This window comes from Geotrypetes seraphini, chromosome 1 (assembly GCF_902459505.1).
Source record: "Geotrypetes seraphini chromosome 1, aGeoSer1.1, whole genome shotgun sequence".
NCBI classification, from domain to species: Eukaryota; Metazoa; Chordata; class Amphibia; order Gymnophiona; family Dermophiidae; genus Geotrypetes; species Geotrypetes seraphini.
This window is the reverse complement of record NC_047084.1, coordinates 542,066,292-542,088,785: the sequence shown is the minus strand read 5'-3', so window position 1 is coordinate 542,088,785 and position 22,494 is coordinate 542,066,292. Positions and strand designations below refer to the sequence as shown.

The 22,494-nt window shown below is 41.5% G+C and overlaps 1 protein-coding gene across 1 annotated transcript in view; it reads right to left on the bottom strand.

The window, feature by feature from the left end:
- Positions 1-22,494, bottom strand: part of FBXL17 (F-box and leucine rich repeat protein 17) — a 623,577-nt gene that overhangs the window by 52,210 nt on the left and 548,873 nt on the right. The window contains exon 8 of the mRNA XM_033929147.1: positions 1,404-1,546. Within this exon, the coding sequence (XP_033785038.1) occupies positions 1,404-1,546 (143 nt within the window). The remainder of the gene's footprint in view (positions 1-1,403; positions 1,547-22,494) is intronic.

Sequence of the window (22,494 nt, the reverse complement as noted above, 5' to 3'; positions counted from 1 at the left end):
TTTTTTTTTTTTCCACCGCAGGGAGGGAAGAAGGTAGGCAGGCAAGCAGGCTGGCTTTGGCGCGGCAGGGAGGGAGGTAGGCAGGCAGGCTGGCTTCGGGGGTGGGAGTGGGACAAAGTCTGGAAGGCAGTGAGGGGGACATAGGAAGGAGGCATTGGGGGCACTAAGGACATAGGAAGGAGCACTAAGGACAAAGGAAGGGGCACTAAGGACATAGGATGGGGCACTAAGGACAAAGGAAGGAGGCACTGGGGGCACTAAGGACATAGGAAGAAAGGAGGGAATAGAAAGGGACAATTGTTGGGCCTGAGTGCAAAAAGAAAGAAATGAAAGAAAGGATACACAGTCAGAAGGAAATGCAACCAGAGACTCATGAAATCACCAGACAGCAAAGGTAGGAAAAATCATTTTATTTTCAATTTAGTGATCAAAATGTGTCAGTTTTGAGAATTTATATCTGCTGTCTATATTTTGCACTATATTTGTCTATTTTTCTATAGTTACTGAGGTGACACTGCATATTTTAAAGTCATCTTTGAACCCCCCCAAATATAAATGATAATTAACATTTTCTCTGCGTATAGTGTGCTTTGTAGTTTTTTAAAAAATTTTATGGTTACCATTATGAATTAATAAGAAATTATGTGTACATGATAAATGAATGGAAGAAATGGGGGGCGGGATTGGGGAACGGGGCTAGGGCGGGATTGGGGGTGGGACTGACAATTAATAGATGTCCCGTTTTGATGAAAAAATAAATGGTCATGTTACCCATGCACCGTAACCATTATCTCTTTCTCTCTCTGAGAGATCCCACATGCCTATCCCAGGCCCTGACGAATTATGACTTTTTTTTTTCATTCAAGGCAGCCACTACTTCACTAGCATATCACGCTGAGAAGCTGTGGGGCAAACAGGACTCAAGTGTTACACCAACATCAATGGGACCAGCTGCTCCGTGGAAATCAACTTCCTGCTCAAAGAAGCCAAACCCACTAAAGTACTGAATTCTTGACTGTACTATTGAGAGGGCAGCAAGAGAGAACAAATAGGCAGATTTTAATATGACCTTTGTTCCTCCCTCTGGTCATAGCATTAGAGCCTGAAATTTTTCCTACCATCCATTCAACATTTTGTCCTGTTTCCAATTTTATCATGTGGTTTTAGTTGTAGGTAATATAAAGTCAGAGAATTAATATACAATTTATGTTTGCTGAACTAACTCTACTGACCTTGTCTTAAATCCTTGCTTGCTGTGAAATTAAGTCCACTAACTAAACAACCATATGGTAATAATGACCACCTTTTATGGATCTGGTTGTAACAGAAAATAAAATTAAAATGTACAATAGATCTTCTACAGATGTACACATGCAGAAGATCTTCGCAATGAACTATCTTACCTTATCACATCTCATGAGTCCCAAATATTTGAGAGATTTGCTGCTTTGTGCAATCTGAGTGGCTCCCTGATCTGAAATTTCTTTACACCATCCAACATCCACAGTCTCTATAGTCAAGCTGTATCGTCCAATAGCTATCAGAGCTGTAAAAAAAAAAAAAAAAAAAAAAAAAAGATAAATATGAATGAATAAAGTTTTAATATTTGTCTAGTTAACACACATAAGACTCAATAGACACTTGGCTTTCTTAAGTTGCTATATACCACCTTAGGTGAATTTCTTCAAAAGGCGGTAAAAATAGATAAGTTAATTATTTTATTTATTTCTAATATTTCTAGATCGCCTAAAATTACTTGTATCAGTCGTAAAAGTCCACTGCCTATCACCTTTTACTCACTCTAAGGTATTATCCTCCCTTTCTCTTACTTCTCCACTTTATCATTAGACTGTAATTTATGATTCATTCGCATTTCTTGGGTATATATTTGATCATTCTGTTTGAGACCTGAGGGAGAGAGTATCAGCTCACACATGTTAGTTAAGGAGAAGGTCATTTAAAAGGCTTGTGCATAATTTATACATACAAATGGCCCAACATATCTTAATAGCTACAAAATATCATTGAAACAACGTAAAAATAATTGAAACAATGTAGAAATATGCTGTTTTTAAGGCTCATTAGACTGCCAGTCACATAATCTAACATGATTGGACGGCAATCCTCATCGGATCCTTTACTATGCTATTCAGTTTTCTTATTTTGTAAAACAAAATTTAACTTGTCTTATCATTTGTTACAGCGACACCTCTTCCAACAAGTCTCGTTTCATTACACTTCTCCCTCGTTATTCGCGGGGGATAGGGGCAGAGTCGGACCGCGAATGGTGAAAAAACGTGAATATCCGGCTCTGACCCACCCCCGCCTCCCTTCCGCTTTCCCCTAGCATCCCGGCCTTACCTGGTGGTCTAGCTGGTTTTCGGGGCAGGAGCAATCTTCCTACGCTCCTGCCCCGTGCAGATAGCCATTAAGAAATGGCTGTGGGGAGTTCCCGTAGTCTCTCGAGAGACTAGGGGAACTCCCCACAGCCATTTCCTAATGACTATCTGCACGGGGCAGGAGCGTAGGAAGATCGCTCCTGCCCCAAAAACCAGCTAGACCACCAGGTAATGTCAGGATATCAGGGGGAAGACAAAAATATGTTTTTTTTTCCCTCCCCCCCAAAAAAATTGCGATTATGTGAAATCGCGAGTAGGGAAACCGCGAATGGGGAGGGGGAAGTATACTTCATCAGAGAAATGAGGTGTAAAAAATAGCGTGTGTGCTGACTTAACATTGATAGCTAAACATGCTATGCTGTAATACCACGATTGGCTGGCCCGGACCTTCTCTCCGATGTCTAAATTGACGTTGGGGGAAGGCTTGTGGGCCAGCGGTGTGCAATAGAGGCATGTGGCTGGCCCTTCCCTTCCTAAAGTTGTGGCAGCGAGCTGCGGCGGCGGATGGCGGGCAACAGTAGGGGATGGGGAGCAGTAGCAGCGGCGGCGGGTGAGGGGTTGGCGGCAGTCAGCCCGCGTACACCAACAGGCGGTCTGCGTACTCCCTAGGGTATGTGTACTGCAACTTGAGAAACCCTGTTTTAGAAAACTCAGCTAATTTTCTTTAGTGATAATTTTGCCAATAGAACAGTTCTTTTGCTAACCTTTCAGTTTACACTTCAGTGACCTATGAATGCACAAAGCAGCTTATGGCCTTAGGCCCAGGTATGGAATCATGCCTCTAGTAAAGGTAGGTGCCACTTCTGGCATTAGCCATACCCATAGTGGTGTTAGGCGGCCTAAAGCACCTATGGAGGTATGATTCTGGCACTGATTATTTTTGGACACTTTGAAATTCAGTTAAAAACATAATTTCAACTTTTTTTTTTTTTACTGAGTTTAGGCGCCAATTAGAGAATCCTGGCTTTAGTGAATACTCAGAATGTTAAAGAGACCTTGTCCATTTAATGGAATAATTGCTAACACCATAAAAATCTTTTGAGCCTATAAATTGAATATAAACTTATGGTAGATCTAAATTCCAAGGAAAAAAAGTGGAGGGGCATAATCGAAAGGGACGTCTAAGTCCGTTTACGTTCATCTCGCAAGCCGTCTAAAGCAAAAAACAGCTTAAGACACATTTTTGAAAAATACGTCCAACTTTTTTTTCATTTCGAAAATCGTCTAATTATACATTCTGCCAATCTGATCATCCAAGTCGCTAAATCGTTCATCTTTATACCACATTTTCATCCAACTTTTTGTCCAAGTCCAAAACGCCTAGAACAAGCCCTGCTGGACGTGGGAGGGGTCTGCAAAGTGATGGACTACACACCCAGACATGGTACCTAAATAGTGGGGTACCTTACAGGGCACTGCTGTGAACTTCACAAAAAGGGTGCCATGTCTTCTCCTCACTACAGCTCCCTTATAGGTTATGGTGAGCCGCCCAAACCACCTCTAGAATCCACTAGACCCACTTATCTACCACCCCAATAGCCCTTATGGCTGCAGGAGCCACTTATATGCCAGTAAAAAAGGGTTTTGGGGGTGTATAGGAGAATGCACATGTTTAAGTATCAATGCAGAGATTACAGGGGCTTATGGGCATGGGTCCTCCTCTTGATGGGTCCCTAACCTACCCCCAAGATGACTTAAGCTGCCTCTGTGCTGGACGACTAGGCTTTCCTATGCCAGGTGATGATGGTCTGGAGGCTGAATTTTAAAGGTGTGATTAATATTTTTATGGGGGGAGGGGTCGGTGATCACTGGGGTAGTGTGTGGGGGGGGTCTGTTTTATGTGTTTGCAGTGCGTATCTGGTCACTTTAGATGGGTTTTTGTGACTTAACCATGTTTTACATGGTCTAAGTCACAATGTCCAAGTTTTGTCGATCGTGGGCTGTATAACTTAACATGCTGTACAACTAAGTCTAAGCCGGCCCACGTGCAGCCCAAGACACTCCTCCCAAAACACCCCGTTTAACTTTGGTCGTTCAGTGACACTATGAAGGCCTAGGCCATTTAGAAATACATCCAAAACCCGCTTTTAGTATCGGCACTTGGACATTTTTGAGAAATGTTTGTCCAAGTGCCGACTTAAGCCAGTTTTTGGACGCATTTCTCTTTCGATTATGAGCCCCTTATTGTTTAAGTTATTTCACAGGATCTAATTTCATTTGACTAAAAAGTAATAAGGAAGAGAATGGTCAGTGGCAAAATGCTATCATCGAGCGATGGTGCGTCCACATCTGGAATACTGCGTTCAGTATTGGTCGCCGCACCTCAAGAAGGACATGGCGGTACTTGAGAGAGTCCAAAGGAGAGCAACGAAACTGGTAAAAGGGCTGGAACACTGCCCATACGCCGAGAGGTTGGATAGGCTGGGGCTCTTCTCTCTGGAAAAAAGGAGGCTCAGGGGAGATATGATAGAGACCTTCAAGATCATGAGGGGCATAGAGAGGGTGGATAGGGACAGATTCTTCAGACTGAAGGGGACAACAAGTACGAGGGGGCATTCGGAGAAACTGAAGGGAGATAGGTTCAAAACAAATGCAAGGAAGTTTTTTTTCACCCAAAGGGTCGTGGACACTTGGAATGCGCTACCGGAGGAAGTGATCAGGCAGAGTACGGTACAGGGATTCAAACAGGGATTGGACGGATTCCTGAGGGATAAAGGGATCGTGGGATACTGAGGGAGGAGATGGGATGTAACACAAGTATAGAAAGCTAACCAGGTAATAAGTATAGAAACCCAACCAGGTCGTGCATGTGCAAGACCGGAGGGTTAGGACTTCGATGGGAAGATAGGACTTCAATGAGAAACCAAGGTGGCAAGGGAGCCCCTTCTGGTGATTCAGACAGGTGGTGACCTGTTTGGGACGCCGCGGGAGCGGACTGCCGGGCAGGATGGACCTATGGTCTGACCCGGCGGAGGCACTGCTTATGTTCTTATGAAAGTTTCATTTAATAAAGGGCTCCTTTTATGAAGCCGCGTTAGCGGCTTTATCGCACGCACCTTTTTAGCGCGCACTAACCCCCGCGCTAGCCGAAAAACTACCGCCTGCTCAAGAGGAGGCGGTAGCGGCTAGCGCAGCCGGCAAATTAGCGCGCGCTATTACGCGCGTTAAACCGCTAACGCGGCTTCGTAAAAGGAGCCCAGAATGATGCTCATATTCAAAGCTGGTTTGACAAAAATGGGCGTGTGATTTAGGTTTAATGTAGTCATTAATAAACATCAGCAAAATACATAACAAATCAACAATGGACCTTAAGGACAGAAAACCTCAGAGATTCTGCTCTAGTTTCTGTTCATCCCATCAACCTTACATTGCATGTTCAAGACCTGTTCATTTTAGTTGCCAGCTGTTTAAACTTGGTGGAAGAAGTCTATCAATATTGTATGACTGACACCATCTGGAAACCTCTAATCCTATAAATATTTATATGGATGCTTAAAACAAACTGCTATTGGTTTATTAAATTTAATGCATCCTTAATGGTAGAAGCCTTTAAGACCGATGCATTAGAATTTAAAATTTTTAACCTGAGTATAGGTTTATGCATTCAGTAGAAATCAATTATTTCTCTAAACAGTACCAGATAATGTTTTTTTAACATTCTTTTTATGGTACTAACCATTACTTCCATGAATATGTATGCCATAGTTAATTTAAAAAAAAAAAAAGATAACGAAGTCCCCAAAAAACTATAAAGGATTTCAAAAATAAAATGGAAATAAAACACTTCTATGCACCCCAATTAGAATTCTACCACACTAGATCAAAGCATTATATTTAAGAACTAGTTTTTTAGCCCGTTACAATAACGGGTGCTAGAATAGATGTGTAGACTTAGGCATTTCTTTCTTTCTGTCTCTCTCCCTGCCCCCTTTCTTTCTTTCTGTTGCTCTGCCTTCCCCCTGTCTGTCTTTCTTTCTGTCTCTCTCCCTGTCCATGGTAACAGTAAGTAGCAGGCTCGGGAAGGCGACGGCAGGACTCCGCATTCGCTCACCTGGGGTGACGTAGTAAGCGCGCATGCGCACTCTTGCCAGCACATCCCAACAGATCAGATCTCAGGGAACACGCGGTGAGAGTGCGCATGCGCGCTTAGCATTTTATTATTATAGATACAATTATTTTCTACAACTCTAAAAGTCCTATCTTCAATAAAATAATAAAAGGGATAAAACCATAGGAGGTGCCAGGAGGAGCAGCTGCAATACCACTGGCTTGAAATATGAGAATTTGATTTTCACTACAGACAGACATCAAAAAGATTTTATTCAGCACCATAAAGTAAAATAATAATATAAAAAATCCAGTGCCACTCTTTATGGGTGTGATTAATATACAGTATATTTCTTTTCAGCAAAAAAGTGGCGAGCTTGTTTATAAAGTAATCATCTCTCGATCTCTGTCCCTGCGCTCACACAGTGGCAGGATATGAAGAGCTGTGTTATGCTGAGCCCTGCTCCAGATCCTTTTTTTTTTCCTTTTTCTTTTTACGGAGCTGTTAGCAAGCAGGTAGGAACAGGGGATATGTCGTGGGCATGCGCAATCGGGCTCTCTCGCTACAAATTTTTAAATTCAAAGCTGACGCCGCGGCTCCTCTCTCGATCTCCGCCTGGTGCGGTTCGAGAGACAGATCTCTTTCCGCTTCTGCTGGCGGGGACCGCCGGGGCCTGGGTGCAGCGATGAACTTTGTCATCCGGAGCCGGGAGTTGAGGGCTTAGATCTCTTTCTGCCTCTGCCGGCCTGAGTGCAACGATGAACTTTGTCATCTAGAGCTGGGAGTTGTGGGCTTAGATCTCTTTCCGCCTCTGCCAGCGGGACCCGCCAGGGCCTGGGTGCGGCGGGGAAGGGGGGTCTTGCCTGGCCAGGGCCGGCCGAATCCCAGGCCTGCTCTCTTTCCCCTAAGTACCGGCCCCTCATGCCGCGCCATCTAGTGCATGCCCACTCATGCCGCCACATCCCGACAGATCAAGGAACACGCGGCGCGAGTGCGCATGCGTGCTTAGCGTTTTATTATTATAGATAGTTTCTGTAAGGTTATATATAATGCTGAAATCCCAGTTATAAACAATACTATTGAAAGAAAAATTAAGAAGTCCTTTTTCTATGGTACTGTTAAAAGGTTTCTTTCATGCGCTAATACCATTTTTGTCAGAACTGTAAAAATGGCATTTTTGTATTTTTTATATGAATGGCCATAAAGTTGCCATTAGTGCTATTAAAAATTTTTACCACATGAGCTCTTACCACTACCCATTTTATAGGTAGTAAAGGCTCATTTGGTATTACTATACTAACCAGCTAGAACATCTTGTCCTCATCTATACATCTGCACTTTGCTCCTCGGCTACATGGTAAGCTGTAGTATAGAAAAGCTTTAGCCTCGTATTTATGTTATTTGAATGTTCTAATGTGTGTTTATTAGGTGTTTCAGTAGTATATCTGTTAAATGCATATATTTTGTTACTGTTTCATGTTAATTCTCTTATTAGGTTTAAATTTACTGTTTTCAAATTTGGATTGGGCCCCCCAGGGGGGTCCATAAAGACCCTCTGAGTCACCCTAGACCACCAATAATAGCAAAGTAGTCCTTTGAGGGGGCAAGTACTAATTATAAGGTGCAGGGAGTGGGAGGTATGATGTGGGATATGGGCAACCTGGTGGGGGCCCTGAACCTGGGAAGGACCCTGCCACATTAGCTTGGGAGCATTGGGCTGCAGCTTAGAGGCCTCATGCTCCTGGGAGGTAAAATAACCACAACTTTTTTTTTACATGATTTCTGGGCCACAAATGACATTTATAAATTTACATAGTAATGAGATGCATAACAGGTATTTGTTTTGCATATAATTTGTTTGTAATCTTCAACAACTTAAATATTGCTGCAGTATTTTTAGTCAAGCGATGTTAAGACTGTTTAAATCACATTAAGGGCCAATTAACACGACTTAAGGCTCTACGCTGCTTAATAAACTCCCCCACTAAACATGATAATTTTAGAATAGATGACTGATTATATCAATGGATCTATTTACCTTAGGAGTAGACCAGCGGAAAAAAATTCCTTCACAAGTCAAAAGAATCATGTTTTTTTCTAGAAACTGATAAAAAGCTATGCTGCTACATTTTTGTTCCTCAGTTAGGCTCTTAAATTTGTGCCCTATTTTCAGCCAAACTTAGGAGTCTAAAGTTTCATTTAAGAATTCATCTTAAGTTAGAAGCATAAAAGTTATGCTCATAAATTTAAGCCTGCCATCTGTTTGCCTAGATTTACAAGTCTAATGTATGAGCTTAATGCTGAAAATCAGTGCTAAGCGTGTAACTTCTTTTTCCCACCCTAAATCTACCCCTTTTACCATCAACTTTTTATGCTCCTATATTTAAAAATTCCGTGAAACTTTGAGTAAAAATGTATGCACTCAGGGCCATATTCTATATATGATGCCTAAAGTTTCTGGTGTCAAACAAGTCATATATAAAGATATATGTGATTTGGTCAATAGTATATGTATTTATGTATATTTTTTATGATTTTGGGGGTCTTTTACTAAGGCGTGCTAGCCGATTTAGTGTGCGCTAAATGCTAACACGTCCATAGAATATAATGTATTCACTATACAAAAACAGAAGCTTTGCCTGAATAAATATTTATTATATCAAAACATCATAAGCAACACTTTTCATTACAATTTAATTAATTGGATCCACACTTCACGTATAGACAATACAACATATTAAACCGCTGAAGCTTTCACAACAACAGTAGAAAACCTGGAGTCTGGTAAAAGTCCTTCTCAATAAAAGTTCATGAGGATTTTCAGCTGTACTTATTACTTGTTGCACTCCTTGGACGTAATATTATGGATATAGCAAGACAAAGTTGAAATGCCTTCTCTGTTTTTATCCAAACTGTGACCAGTCAGCCCAACACAGCACCACGTTTTGCTATTACAGCGTCATCAGGAGCTGTAACTACATCAGGTTTTCAAATTCCAATCATCTATAACAGTGGTCCCCAACCCTGTCCTGGAGGACCACCAGGCCAATTGGGTTTTCAGGCTAGCCCTAATGAATATGCATGAGAGAGATTTGCATATAATGGAAGTGACAGGCATGCAAATCTGCTCCATGCATATTCATTAGGGCTATCCTGAAAACTTGATTGGCCTGGTGGTCCTCCAGGACAGGGTTGGGGGACCAGTGATCTATAAGCATCATTTTACTACATGATCCATTTATAACAATAACCATTTCATTAACCTACAAATATTCAAAAATATTTAGAATTAAGTACCTGACAGGATTTCAGGTACATAATTCTAAATATTTTTGAATATTTGAAACTTAGTGAAATATTGTGTACAATTCTGGAGGCCGCACCTTCAAAAAGATATAAAAAGGATGAAGTCGGTCACGAGGAAGGCTACTAAAATGGTATGTGGCAATATGGGGGACACACTTAAAGATCTCAACCTGTATACTTTGGAGGAAAGGTGGGAAAGGGGAGATATGACAGAGATGTTTAAATACCTACGTAATGTAAATGTGCACGAGTCGAGTTTCTTTAATTTGAAAGGAAACTCTGCAATGAGAGGGCATAGGATGAAGTTAAGAGGTAATAGGCTCTAGAGTAATCTAAGGAAATTCTTTTTTACAAAAAGGGTAGTAGAAGCATGGAACAGTCGCCCAGAAGAGGTGGTGGAGATAGAGATTGTATCTGAATTCAAAAGGGCCTGGGATAGGCAAGTGGGATCTCTCAGAAAGAGAAAGAGAAAGAGATAATGGTTACTGCGAATCGTCAGACTAGATGGCCATTTGGTCTTTATCTGCCATCATGTTTCTATGTAGGTATTTAAACATCTCTATCATATCTCCTCTCTCCCGCCTTTCCTCCAAAGTATACATACTGAGATATTTAAGTCTGTCTTCATATGCCTTCTGACGAAGACCACCAACCGTTTTAGTAGCCTTCCTTTGGACTGACTCCATCCTATTTATACCTTTTTGAAGGTGTGGTATTCAGAATTGTACACAATATTCTAAATTAGGTCTCACCAGAGTCTTATACAGGGGCATCAATATCTCTTTTTCCCTACTGCACATACCTCTCCCTATGCATTCTAGAATCCTTCTAGCTTTCACCATTGCCTTTTCAACCTGTTTGGCTACCTTAAGATCATCACATATTATAACATCCAAGTTCCGCACCTCCTTTATGCATAAAAGTTCTTCATCCTCTAAACTGTACCGTTCCCACGGGTTTTTGCAGCCCAAATGCATGACCTCGCATTTCTTAGCATTAAATATTAGCTGGCAAATTCCAGACCCTTCTTTGAGCTTTGCCACATTCTTCCTCATGTTATTCACACCATCAGGGGTGTCTACTCTTTTGCAGATTTTGATATCATCCGCATAGAGGTAAATCTTACCTGACAGCCCTTCAGGTACTTCTTCATGGCAGTTTGATTCTGTTCACCTTTTGTTCACTTTCAGCCTTGCAAGTTCTTAACACATATCCAGTTCCATGAATGGTGCTGTATCTCATAAGAACATAAGAATTGTTGCTGCTGGGTCAGACAAGTAGTCCGCTTCCGCGGCGGCCCTTAGGTCAAAGACCAGTGCCCTAACTGAGTCTAGCCTCACCTGCGTACGTTCCGATTTAGCAGGAATTTGTCCAACTTTGTCTTGAATCCCTGGAGGGTGTTTTCCCCTATAACAGGCTCTGGAAGAGCGTTCCAGTTTTCCACCACTCTCTGGGTGAAGAAAAACTTCCTTACGTTTATACGGAATATATCCCCTTTTAACTTCAGAGAGTGCCCTATTGCTCTCCCTACCTTGGAGTGGGTGAACAACCTGTCTTTATCTACTAAGTCTATTCCTTTCAGTACCTTGAATGTTTCTATCATTTCCCCTCTCAGTCTTCTCTTTTCAAGGGATGAGGCCCAGTTTCTCCAATCTCTCGCTGTACGGCAACTCCTCCAGCCCCTTAACAATTTTATCACTCTTCTCTGGACCCTTTCAAGTGGTACCTTGTCCTTCTTCATGTACAGCGACCAGTGCTGGATGTAGTATTCCAGGTGAGGGCGTACCATGGCCCAGTACAGTGGCATGATAACCTTCTCCGATTTGTTTGTGATCCCCTTCTTAATCATTTCTAGCATTCTGTTCGCCCTTTTCGCCACCGCCGCGCTTTGCACAGACGGCTTCATTGACTTGTCGACCAGTACTCCCAAGTCTCTTTCCTGGGGGGGGTCTCTCCGAATACTGCACTGAATATCCTGTATTCGTGTATAAGATTTTTATTACCGACATGCATCACCATACACGTTATCCACGTTAAACCTCATTTGCCATGTGGCAGCCCATTTCTCGAGCATGTTTATGTCACGTTGCAGGTCTTCGCAATCCTTCTGTGTCTTCACTACTCTGAATAACTTTGTATCATCTGCAAATTTGATCACCTCGCTCGTCATACCAGGTCATTTATAAATATGTTGAAGAGCACGGGTCCTAGCACCGAACCCTGCAGCACTCCACTCGTGATGCTTTTCCAGTCCGAGTATCGTCCATTTACCCCCACTCTCTGTTTCCTATCTGCCAACCAGTTTTTAATCCACGTGAGTATTTCACCCTCGATTCCATGGCTCGCAATTTTTCAAAGTAGTCGTTCATGCGGGACCTTGTCAAACGCCTTCTGAAAATCCAGATATACAATGTCAACCGGGTCGCCCTTGTCTATCTGCCTGTTAACTCCTTCGAAGAAGTGCAGCAAGTTTGTCAAGCAAGATCTTCCTTTGCTGAAGCCGTGCTAGCTAATCCTCATCAGATCGTATCTGTCATAAGAACATAAGAACATAAGAAATGCCTCTGCTGGGTCAGACCCGAGGTCCATCGTGCCCAGCAGTCCGCTCACGCGGCGGCCCAACAGGTCCAGGACCTGTGCAGTAAACTTCTATCTGTACCCCTCTATTCCCATTTCCAGTAGGAATTTGTCCAATCCTTTCTTGAACCCCAGTACCGTACTCTGCCTTATAACGTCCTCTGGAAGCGCATTCCAGGTGTCCACCACACGTTGGGTAAAGAAGAACTTCCTAGCATTTGTTTTGAATCTGTCTCTTTTCAACTTTTCCGAATGCCCTCTTGTTCTCTTATTTTTCGAAAGTTTGAAGAATCTGTCCCTCTCTACTCTCTCTATGCCCTTCATGATCTTGTAAGTCTCTATCATATCCCTTCTAAGTCTCCTCTTCTCCAGGGAAAAGAGACCCAGCTTCTCCAATCTCTCAGAATATGACAGGTTTTCCATACCTATTATCAGACGTGCTGCTCTCCTTTGAACTCTCTCGACTAATGCCATATCCTTCTTAAGATACTGTGACCAATATTGGACGCAGTACACCAAATGCGGGCGCACCATCGCCCGATACAACGGCAGGTTAACTTCTTTCATTCTGGCTGTAATACCCTTTTTGATTATACCAAGCATTCTATTCGCTCTCTTAGCGGCCGCTGCACACTGTGCCGACGGCTTCATTGTTATGTCCACCATTACCCCCAAGTCCCTTTCCTGGGTACTCTTATTCAATAACATCCCTCCCATTTTATAGTTGTACCCCGAGTTTCTGCTCCCCACATGTAATGCTTTACATTTCTCAATGTTGAACTTCATCTGCCATTTCGCCGCCCATTCTTCTAATTTGTTTAAGTCCCTTTGCAACTTTTCGCAGTCCTCTGTAGTCCGAGCTCCATTAAATAATTTGGTGTCGTCCGCAAATTTTATTATCTCGCACTTCGTCCCTGTTTCTAGATCATTTATGAAGATATTAAATAGCAGCGGCCCGAGCACCGAGCCCTGCGGGACACCACTCGTGACCCTCCTCCAGTCGGAGTAGTGACCCTTCACTCCTACCCTTTGTTTTCTACCCTCCAACCAGTTTCTGATCCATCTATGTACGTCTCCTTCCACCCCATGGTTCTTCAGTTTCCGGAGTAGACGTTCATGGGGCACCTTGTCAAAGGCTTTTTGGAAATCTAGATATATGATGTCTATGGGGTCTCCTTTGTCCATCCATTTGTTGATCCCTTCGAAGAAGTGCAATAAGTTCGTTAGGCACGATCTTCCCTTGCAGAAACCATGCTGGCTGGTTATCAGAAGTTCATGTTTTTCAAAATGTTGATCGATGTTTTCTTTTATCGGTGCTTCTGCCATTTTCCCCGGAACCGAAGTCAGGCTCACCGGCCTGTAGTTTCCCGGGTCACCTCTTGATCCCTTTTTAAAGATGGGCGTAACGTTGGCTATCTTCCAATCTTCCGGGATCTCGCCTGTTTTCAGGGATAAGTTGCAAATTTGCTGCAGTAGTTCCGCTATCTCATCCTTTAATTCCTTCAGAACCCTTGGATGTATGCCATCCGGACCCGGGGATTTGTCAGTTTTTAGTTTTTCTATCTGCCTACGAACGTCCTCAAGGCTCACTTCTATGGATGTTAATTTTTCTGCCTGACTTCCGTTGAAGAATTGCTCAGGTTCCGGTATGTTGGACGTGTTTTCGTTTGTAAACACAGACGAGAAGAACATGTTAAGCCTTTCTGCCACTACCTTCTCCTCCTTCACCACTCCCTTCCTGTCTCCGTCGTCCAGCGGTCCCACTTCCTCTCTAGCCGGCTGCTTCCCTTTAACATATCTGAAGAATGGTTTGAAATTTCTTGCTTCCCTGGCTAGCTTCTCTTCATACTCTCTTTTGGCTTTCCGAACCTCACCTGTCAAAGTGGTCAATGATGCGGTCCTTTATCAGCGCCTCTACCATCTTTTCCGGTACCAAGATCAGACTCCCGGTACCAAGGTCAGTTTCTCGGATCTCCCCTCGAACCTTTCTTGAAGATCGACGTAACATTCGCCACTTTCCAGTCTTCCGGAATACTTCATTTTGATATGTACTTTCATTAGTTATCCACGGCCCTGCTCCAAGTCAGTGAATACAGAACAGAGCTGAACAGAAGTATTTATTTAGCATTTCTGGGTTTTCTTTATTATTTTCCACATAATGGTCTTCAGCATTTTTTGGTTTCAGTATTTCTCTTTTGGCTTTACCTTTTTCCCAAACATACCTTAAGAAAAGTGTTAAACTACACCTTAAGAAAAGTGTTAAACTATTTTTTCTAGAAATCTGATTTAGAAATCATTCCATAAAATCTCTTTCAAAATATGTGGATTTGGAAAGGTCAGATAGACAAGAATAATACGAGTATATATTGGTATGGAATGTATGCCTCTAAAAAATGTTTTTAAGTATTTTGTCTATTTCATTTTTGACATAACACAAAAAGCTATGGAAGCATAGATTAGCTATGTTACAAAAATATTGATTTTAGGTTACAAGTAAAGTATTAAAAACAAAATGAAGCCATGCTGAAGTGCTGTTCAAATGAAAACTTAGAAAACAGAGGTGCTTACAGCATAAAATATCTTTACATAGGAGAAACAAGTTTCATAGAAAATAATATATTACACACTTAAAATATGGCTGTATTCCAAAGTCAATATTCAGTCCACAAAATGTCAAATGAAAAAGTTCAAATAGGATAAAGTTAAAACACATGCCTCAGGATCTATAAATGAGGAATGGGAAGTGGGGAGATTTGATAGATGCATTCAGATACCTAAAAGGTATTAATAATGCACAAGATGTAAATCTTGCTTAGTGGAAGTTCAAAAATAAGAGATCTGTGACATGATGCTTCAAGGGGTTAGATTCAAGAAAAACTCCATTAAACACTTTTTATGGAAAGGTGAATGTGTGGAAAGCTTGCAAACTCACAAAGTCCCATACTCCAGGTCTTTTGTGCTATTATTGTTTGCTTGAAACACACTTTTGTGAATTCACTTCAAAAAATACACTTTGCAGTAGAAAACTTTCATGTGAAAATTCATTTAAGTTTGCCATGAAATAATTCTGTGATGCAAAATCATGGAAAGCAGCTCAATGTCAAAAATTACAGAGACTATTTTTTTGCAAAGAAAAATAACTCTACCTCAGCAGGCATGGTTATTCTTTGTGGAGTTGAATTAAAAAAGACATTTGGGGAAAGCATGTGGAGCACACATACATTTCTTTCTAATCCCTCTGTGTGCTTGTCTGTGCACATGATCGTGTCTCTGTGTATGTGTACACCTGTGTGTTGTCTCTGCATGCATCTTTGACCTGGAGGGAAGAGAGAGAGAGGAGAGCTGAGGAGACAGTTGGAATGGAATGGAACCCATACACGCTGCTTGCTTGGAAAAATAATGAAACCGAGGGTGATAATATATCAATCCATTAAATGTCTTGGTCAATAAATTTCAAAGGATGAACTTTACTGTTTAACCACAGGGTGCCACTGTCCTACAGAAACAGGAATTAGTGATTAACAGGTGTACTTCATGTTTTTAGTGGTTGCTATGTGCACTGCCAACTAAGGGGCAGTCCATGAGGGATGAGATATAGCAGCTTCCAGGGGTGGTAAAAGTATACACAAAATGCCTCAGTTATTTCCAATTGTGTTTTGTTGTGTGTGTCTCTATGTATTTTCCTGCTTTTCTGAATCTACATATGTGTGTATATGTATAGACCCTGACCACGTCTGTGACCAGAATTGTAGCAAAGAAGGGAGAGCCAGTTTGAAAGAATGAATTCCCTAACTTTTGTTTCAGTGTATCTAAGTTTTATGCCACATAAACTGGAACTGCTTCTCCCATAAAAATGCATTATACCATTTTGTTAAGAGCTTATTTCATGCCCACAAATCTGGTGCTTTGATTTTGGAGTCCCTCCAGGAGTTGGAGCTGGAGGTTGGGCAGCCTGTCTCTCTGGTATTCTCTCTTATGGGTAATGAGGGACCGCAGTCTGCTGCTTTTCCTGACATAGTCAGATGCTCCGAGGCCATGTCTCAGCTTTACCTGATGGTGGACGCTTTTACACAGCACTTTGTATCCCTGAAGGTTGTTTCTCTCCCCAGTGATGGGGGAGGTGGTGGTACTAAAGGATGTTCAGGTTCACAGAGTGTATTTTATCCTCAAGTGCCTGTTTGACGGAGCGGCCTCTTCTTTGTGGCCAGAGCATGTCATTCTAAGCTCTGCCACGATCCTCATGCTCTTGTTACCTGGGCTCTAGCCTTCCTGATCTCAAGGGTGGATTACGTGGCCTTTATGATATGTTCAAAGTCTTTAGCAAACTGTCTGCCTTCTCCATCTCAGCGTGCAAGGATGCTGTTGGTCCAGCAGTGGTCCGGGGATTCACCCTCAAGGGTGACATTGAGCGGGTTGCCTTTCAAGGGGCACCTCGTGTTTGGCAAAGATCTGGATGAGATAATGGTTACTGTAGATGGGCAGACTAGATGGGCCATTTGGTCTTTATCTGCCGTCATGTTTCTATGACCTCATGGCTAGTGTGCAGGACAGCAGGCTCTAATCCATGCTAGTTAATAGGCCCAGACTGTCTATGGAATCGAGGCATCAGAGTTTCGTCCCTTCCGAAGTTCCCATCAGTGCTTTGAGCCTCCTCTGGGCGGTGCTCGGCTCATCCTGCCAGGCAGTGGTTCGGTGGTTACCATCTGACGGCTCCCTCTAAGAAATAATTCTGATGCCAGGCCTTTGGCCACACCTCTGTGGCTTGGAGGGCAGCTCTTGGCCTTCCTGGCAGAATGGCAGGCTATCACCTAAAAATAATAAAATAAAATAAAATTGTGAAACACGTAGACAAACATGATTTAATGGGAGAGAGTCAGCATGGGTTTTGCCAAGGGAGGTCTTGACTCACCAATTTGCTTGACTTCTTTGAAGGTATTAATAAACATGTGGATAAAGGTGAGATGGTTGATGTAGTGTATCTATATTTTCAGAAAGCTTTTGACAAAGTTCCTCTTGAGAGGCTCCTGAGAAAATTAAAGAGTCATAGGACAGGAGGCAATGTTCAGTTGTGAATTAGGAACTGGTTATTGGACAGAAAACAGAGGGTAGGGTTAAATAGCCATTTTTCTCAGTGGAGGAGAGTAAATAGTAGAGTGCCGCAGGAATCTGTTCTGGAATTGGTGCTATTTAACATAAGAATAAATAATCTGAAAATTGGAACAACCACTGAGGTGATTAAATTTGCAGATGACACTAAACTGTTCAAAATTGTTAAAACACATACAGACTATGAAAACTGCAGGGAAACCTTAGGAACTTGGAAGACTGAGTGTCCAAATGGCAGATGAATTTAATGTGAACTAATGCAAAGTGATGCACATTAAGAAGAATAACCTAAATTATAGTTACCAGAATCTAGGGTCCACCTTAGGGGTCAGCATCTGAGAAAAAGATCTGAGTATCAATGTAGACAATATGCTGAAACCTTCAACCCAATGTGCAGCGGCAACCAAAAAAGCAAACAAGATGTTAGGAATTATTAGGAAAGGGATGGTAAACAAAACTAAACTAAGAATGTTATCGCTCCTTGGTGCAACTTCACCTTGCGTACTGCATTCAATTCTGGTTGCCTTATCTCAAAAAAGAAATAGCGGAACTAGAAAAGGTTCAAAGAAAAGCAACCAAGATAAAGGGGATGGAGCTCCTCTCATATGAGGAAAGACTAAAGAGGTTAGGGTTCTTCAGCATGGAAAAGAGATGACTAAGGGGAGATATGACTGAAGTCTACAAAATCTTGAGTGGTGCAGAATGAATACAAGTGGAATGATTTTTTTACTGTTATCAAAAATTTCAAAAACTAGGGGACACTCAAAATTACAGGGAGATACTTTTAAAACCAATAGGAAGAAATATTTTTTTCACTCAGAGAATAGTTAAGCTCTGGAACACATTGCCAGAGGATGTAGTAAGAATGGTCAACATAACTGGTTTTAAAAATGGTTTGGACAAAGTCCTAGAGGAAAAGTCCATAGTCTGCTATTGAGACAGATATGGGGGGAAGCCACTGGATCAGTAGCATGGAATGTTGCTATTATTTGGTTTTTGTCAGGTACTTGTGACCTGGACTGGCCACCGTGAAGAAGGGATACTGGATCTGACCCAGTAAGGCTATTCTTATGTTCTAAGAATCAGTGAGTCTCCCCTTTCTGCTTCCCGAGAAATATAAAAGCGTGTGCTCTAGTGACAAGTAGTTGTTGTCAGACATAGATAAAAGTCACTATCTATTATTTGTCACCAACCAAGGTTTCTCTGTTGAGTTGCAATCTAAGTCATCCTTTTTCAGGACCTGATGGTCAGATTCTAAAGTTAAATAAAGGAGACTCTAGTCATGAGCTCCATCCTACTCTCCTGCAGTTGTACAGTTCCTGTTAACAATGTCATATCACTAGCGGATAGACCTTTCACAATTTTTTTTGCTATGGCATCTGTGTGAAACATGTGCATTTGTCCTTTTGCAGGTGACTCTCAGCCTTGACAGATGTGGCAAGGCAAACTAGATCTTTTTTGCATGAAGCTCTAAACTCAATGGAGCGAAGTTTCCTCTGTGCTCCCACCAGGGCTGAAAAAATCTAGGAGGCACAGATTCTTCCTATTATTGTAACCAAGGTTTAGCCCCTTAGGAGAGCATACATTACTTGCTTGTGTGCAAAATTCAATACCTGCATGACAACTACTCATCGGGAATCACACTGACCATGTCTGTCGGCCTGTTTGATCTTCAGTAGCCCACAATGTTCTAATGTAGTGATTGAGTGAGCCACGTTTCCAGGAAGTCCACCAGCTCTACCTCTTTCAGAGTGTCTGATTGCTTGACTAGGCATAGGTTGTTTATTTATTGGGATTTATTTACTGCCTTTTAGAATGAATTCACTCAAGGGGGTGCATAGCAAGAATAAGTCAAACTTAAACAACAGACAATTAGAGCAGTAATTGCATCTAAATCTGTTTTTTTCAAGCTCATCCCCTTTCTCATACAACTCACTTCTTTTCAACCCCCTCTTTAAATTTCATCCTCACCCTGATGATCAGAACCAGCAGAAGGAAGAGAGTAGAGGACATGCCTAGGAACGCCTCCTCCTTCTTCTTCTTTTTTTTTTTTTTAACAGTTGCTGGTAGCTGGGACCATAGCAGAGAAAGACTCTACATTTCCGTCCCAGGCTGGCAGCTATGGTGACTGTGATGGAGTGATCAAGATGTAGTATTTCCAGCCCTGGCTGGAGGTAGCAAATTAGTAAAGGATGAAATGGTGGTGCTCATCAAGGGAAGAAGCAAAAGGGAGTGCAAGTGGAAATTTCTAAAATTTAACACTCTATTATGTAGTTTCCTCAGCTAGTACATTTGTTATGTAGAGAGCAGGCTTGCTGTCTATGTCACATTTTTATCACACCCTGGTTGAGAACTGCTGAACAACTACTGTAATAAGCATTTTGCTTTGCTTTCTAAATACATGCAGAAAGGTTTACAAAATTCTACTCTTTAATATACATTTTAACAATTATAGAGGCCTTATCTGGACTGTGAATATGCCGGCTGATATTCAGCGCTATTTAACCAGCCAGAAACAGCTCTGACTAGTTAAATAGCGCTTAACCGGCTAAATCTGAATATTCAGCACAAGATAACTGGTTATCTCTGCTGAATATTCCTGGTAGCTAAAAGTTAACCGAATAAATTGCATGATAACTGGCAGTTTCAGTGCTAACTGGCCATGTTTAGAGGCCAAATTGGGCCACGCAAATAGCAATCCTATCTTTGCCCGCTACAAACTTAACTGGCCAACGTTGAATATTGGCTTATCTGGTTAAGTTTATGATGGCCAAAAATAAACCAGATATTCAATGGCAGTCATCAGAAATGGCCCAGCACTGAATCACCATTGACTGCAGGAGTTAGCTGGCCAGCTTCCCACAGCTTGACTATCAGCTGAATTGTCTATTTACGGATGCATTGAGTCTAAAATTAACATATAACTTTGGCTACAAATTTATATTTCTATAAACCTTATTTGTCTAGAATAATTTTATACCATTCTTTTTTCAGAAACCTGCTATTTAATAATTCTTGTGTGTCTTGTATTTTTTGTGGGCCTCAATTGCCTCAGGCTTCTAGAGGCCTCCTTTGGTAATTTAGTAGGTATACCTTTGTGTATTAAGCCTTGTGGGCAACATTTCTTGAGAATTTAGCATAGGACTGCTATCAAATAGCAAGAATGGAGGGGCATGACCACTTCTAGAAATCAATCTAATGTGATGCCCTGGAGAAATAGAAAGCATAGCACCAAACTGCATCTCCAGAGCAAATCTGTTTCTCTAGGGGTTGAGCAAATCTGGCTAAACTCCCATATTTGAGAACATATTTTAATGTGTTCTTTGAAATAAGATGAAGCCTCTTTAACTCAAGGGAAAAATGATTCTCTACATGAGAATTCTATGCATTTAAATAGTCATCCATCATTCACAGGGATGGATAGTGAAATTCTTTAAAAACTGCAGTGTCAACCTTTTGCTTTATAAACTGGTAACAAAGAAGTATTTTAGTTGGTTTGGATCCAAAGGAAAACTGATTTCAGACCAGCTTTTTATGCTTGGTAGTCTTTGTATAAACCAATAATTTAAAGTGGGCTCATGACTGCTGTCCATAGTATCTTATTGCCAAGATAGGATAAAATAAAGTTGGGTTGGTTACACAATCCTATAAATCAGTCTAGCTTGATGTTTAGAAAAACAGACTGCATGCTACTGAGGCCTTAGGAAGGATAAATAAAATTAAGAGCTTCATATTGTGAAGCAATAGACTATGAAAACAATGAAATATTTACCCTCACACCACCTATTTTAACATATTGTTCTCATTAAATCCCTACAGTGTATCCTGAAAAGTTCAACAATTTTACTAGCAAATGAAAAAAAAGCAAGTGGAGCTTGTGTGTGGGGAGGGGAAATGGAATATTCAAAATCCTTCAATTGTTTGGGTTACACCTTCCTCAATTATCCTGAAGTACTATAAGCATTTCTGAAATTATAGATAGGAATTCCCTTGTATGAACTAGAGTCTCGGTGTATAAGAAGCTGTTTTGGATCTGGGATGGTTCCCACTTGTAAACAGTCCAAAAGTGCCAATGTAGCACCATTTATATGTGGGAAAAGAAGGTGGTACTTCTCTGGGGTTGCTGCTCCCATATTCTGCAGGCTATCAACTCATTTCTTGATGAATTCCAAGCCACTTCATTCAGATTAAGGTTTCCCCTTTGACCTTGCTTGCAATTCTCACAAGTCTACTACACTTTTCTTACACAACAGGAAAGAAAAAAAAAGAGAATAGGGAAGAAAGAACAAATGGGGCAGGAGAGAAAAAGAGTGGGAGAGTGGGAGATTTTGAGCAAAGAAGATAGAGAGGTCAAAAAGGAGTAAGCAAAGAAGGAGGGGGGAGAGAGCAATGACAGGCTAAGAGGCAGAGAAAGCAAGAAAAGAAAGCAAAGTGCTTAATAAGGTTGATTAAGTAAAAATACGTGATTGCTAAGGGCAATCCCCCCTCCCATTTTCTCTTCCTGTGATTCTGGTTTTATTAGCAATCAAAAATATCATAGTACAAAATTTATGTATACAAAAAGAAGCAAAATTAACCCTGCCTCAAGGAAATAGCATGCATTACATACAGGAAAAGTACTAGGAGAAAGGCATAGGTAATGCTGAGCTGGTCCAGGAACTAAGCAACAACAAAAAACTTCATAACTCTACTAACAAATGGAGAAGTCACACATCAAAACCAATACACAAAAATTGGCAAAGTGAAATTGATGAACTGGAAAAACCTGGTTTATTATTCAGCAACAATCAATTAATAACAATAAAATCAGTTTAAATGAATTCAAAACTAGAAACAGTTTTAATACAGTATATACTCGAATATAAACTGAAATGTTTGAGCCAAAAATATGATCCAAAAATGGGGATCTTGGTTCCCCTCCCCAGACCAGTTGCAGGCCTCCACTGGGCCTGCCGTAAGACCTGGTGATCCAGTGGTGGGCAATGACAGGAGGGATCCCTCCCGTCTCCTCTTACAGCCGACTCCAAGTCTCATCTCTCTCTTGCTTCCCTGAAACGG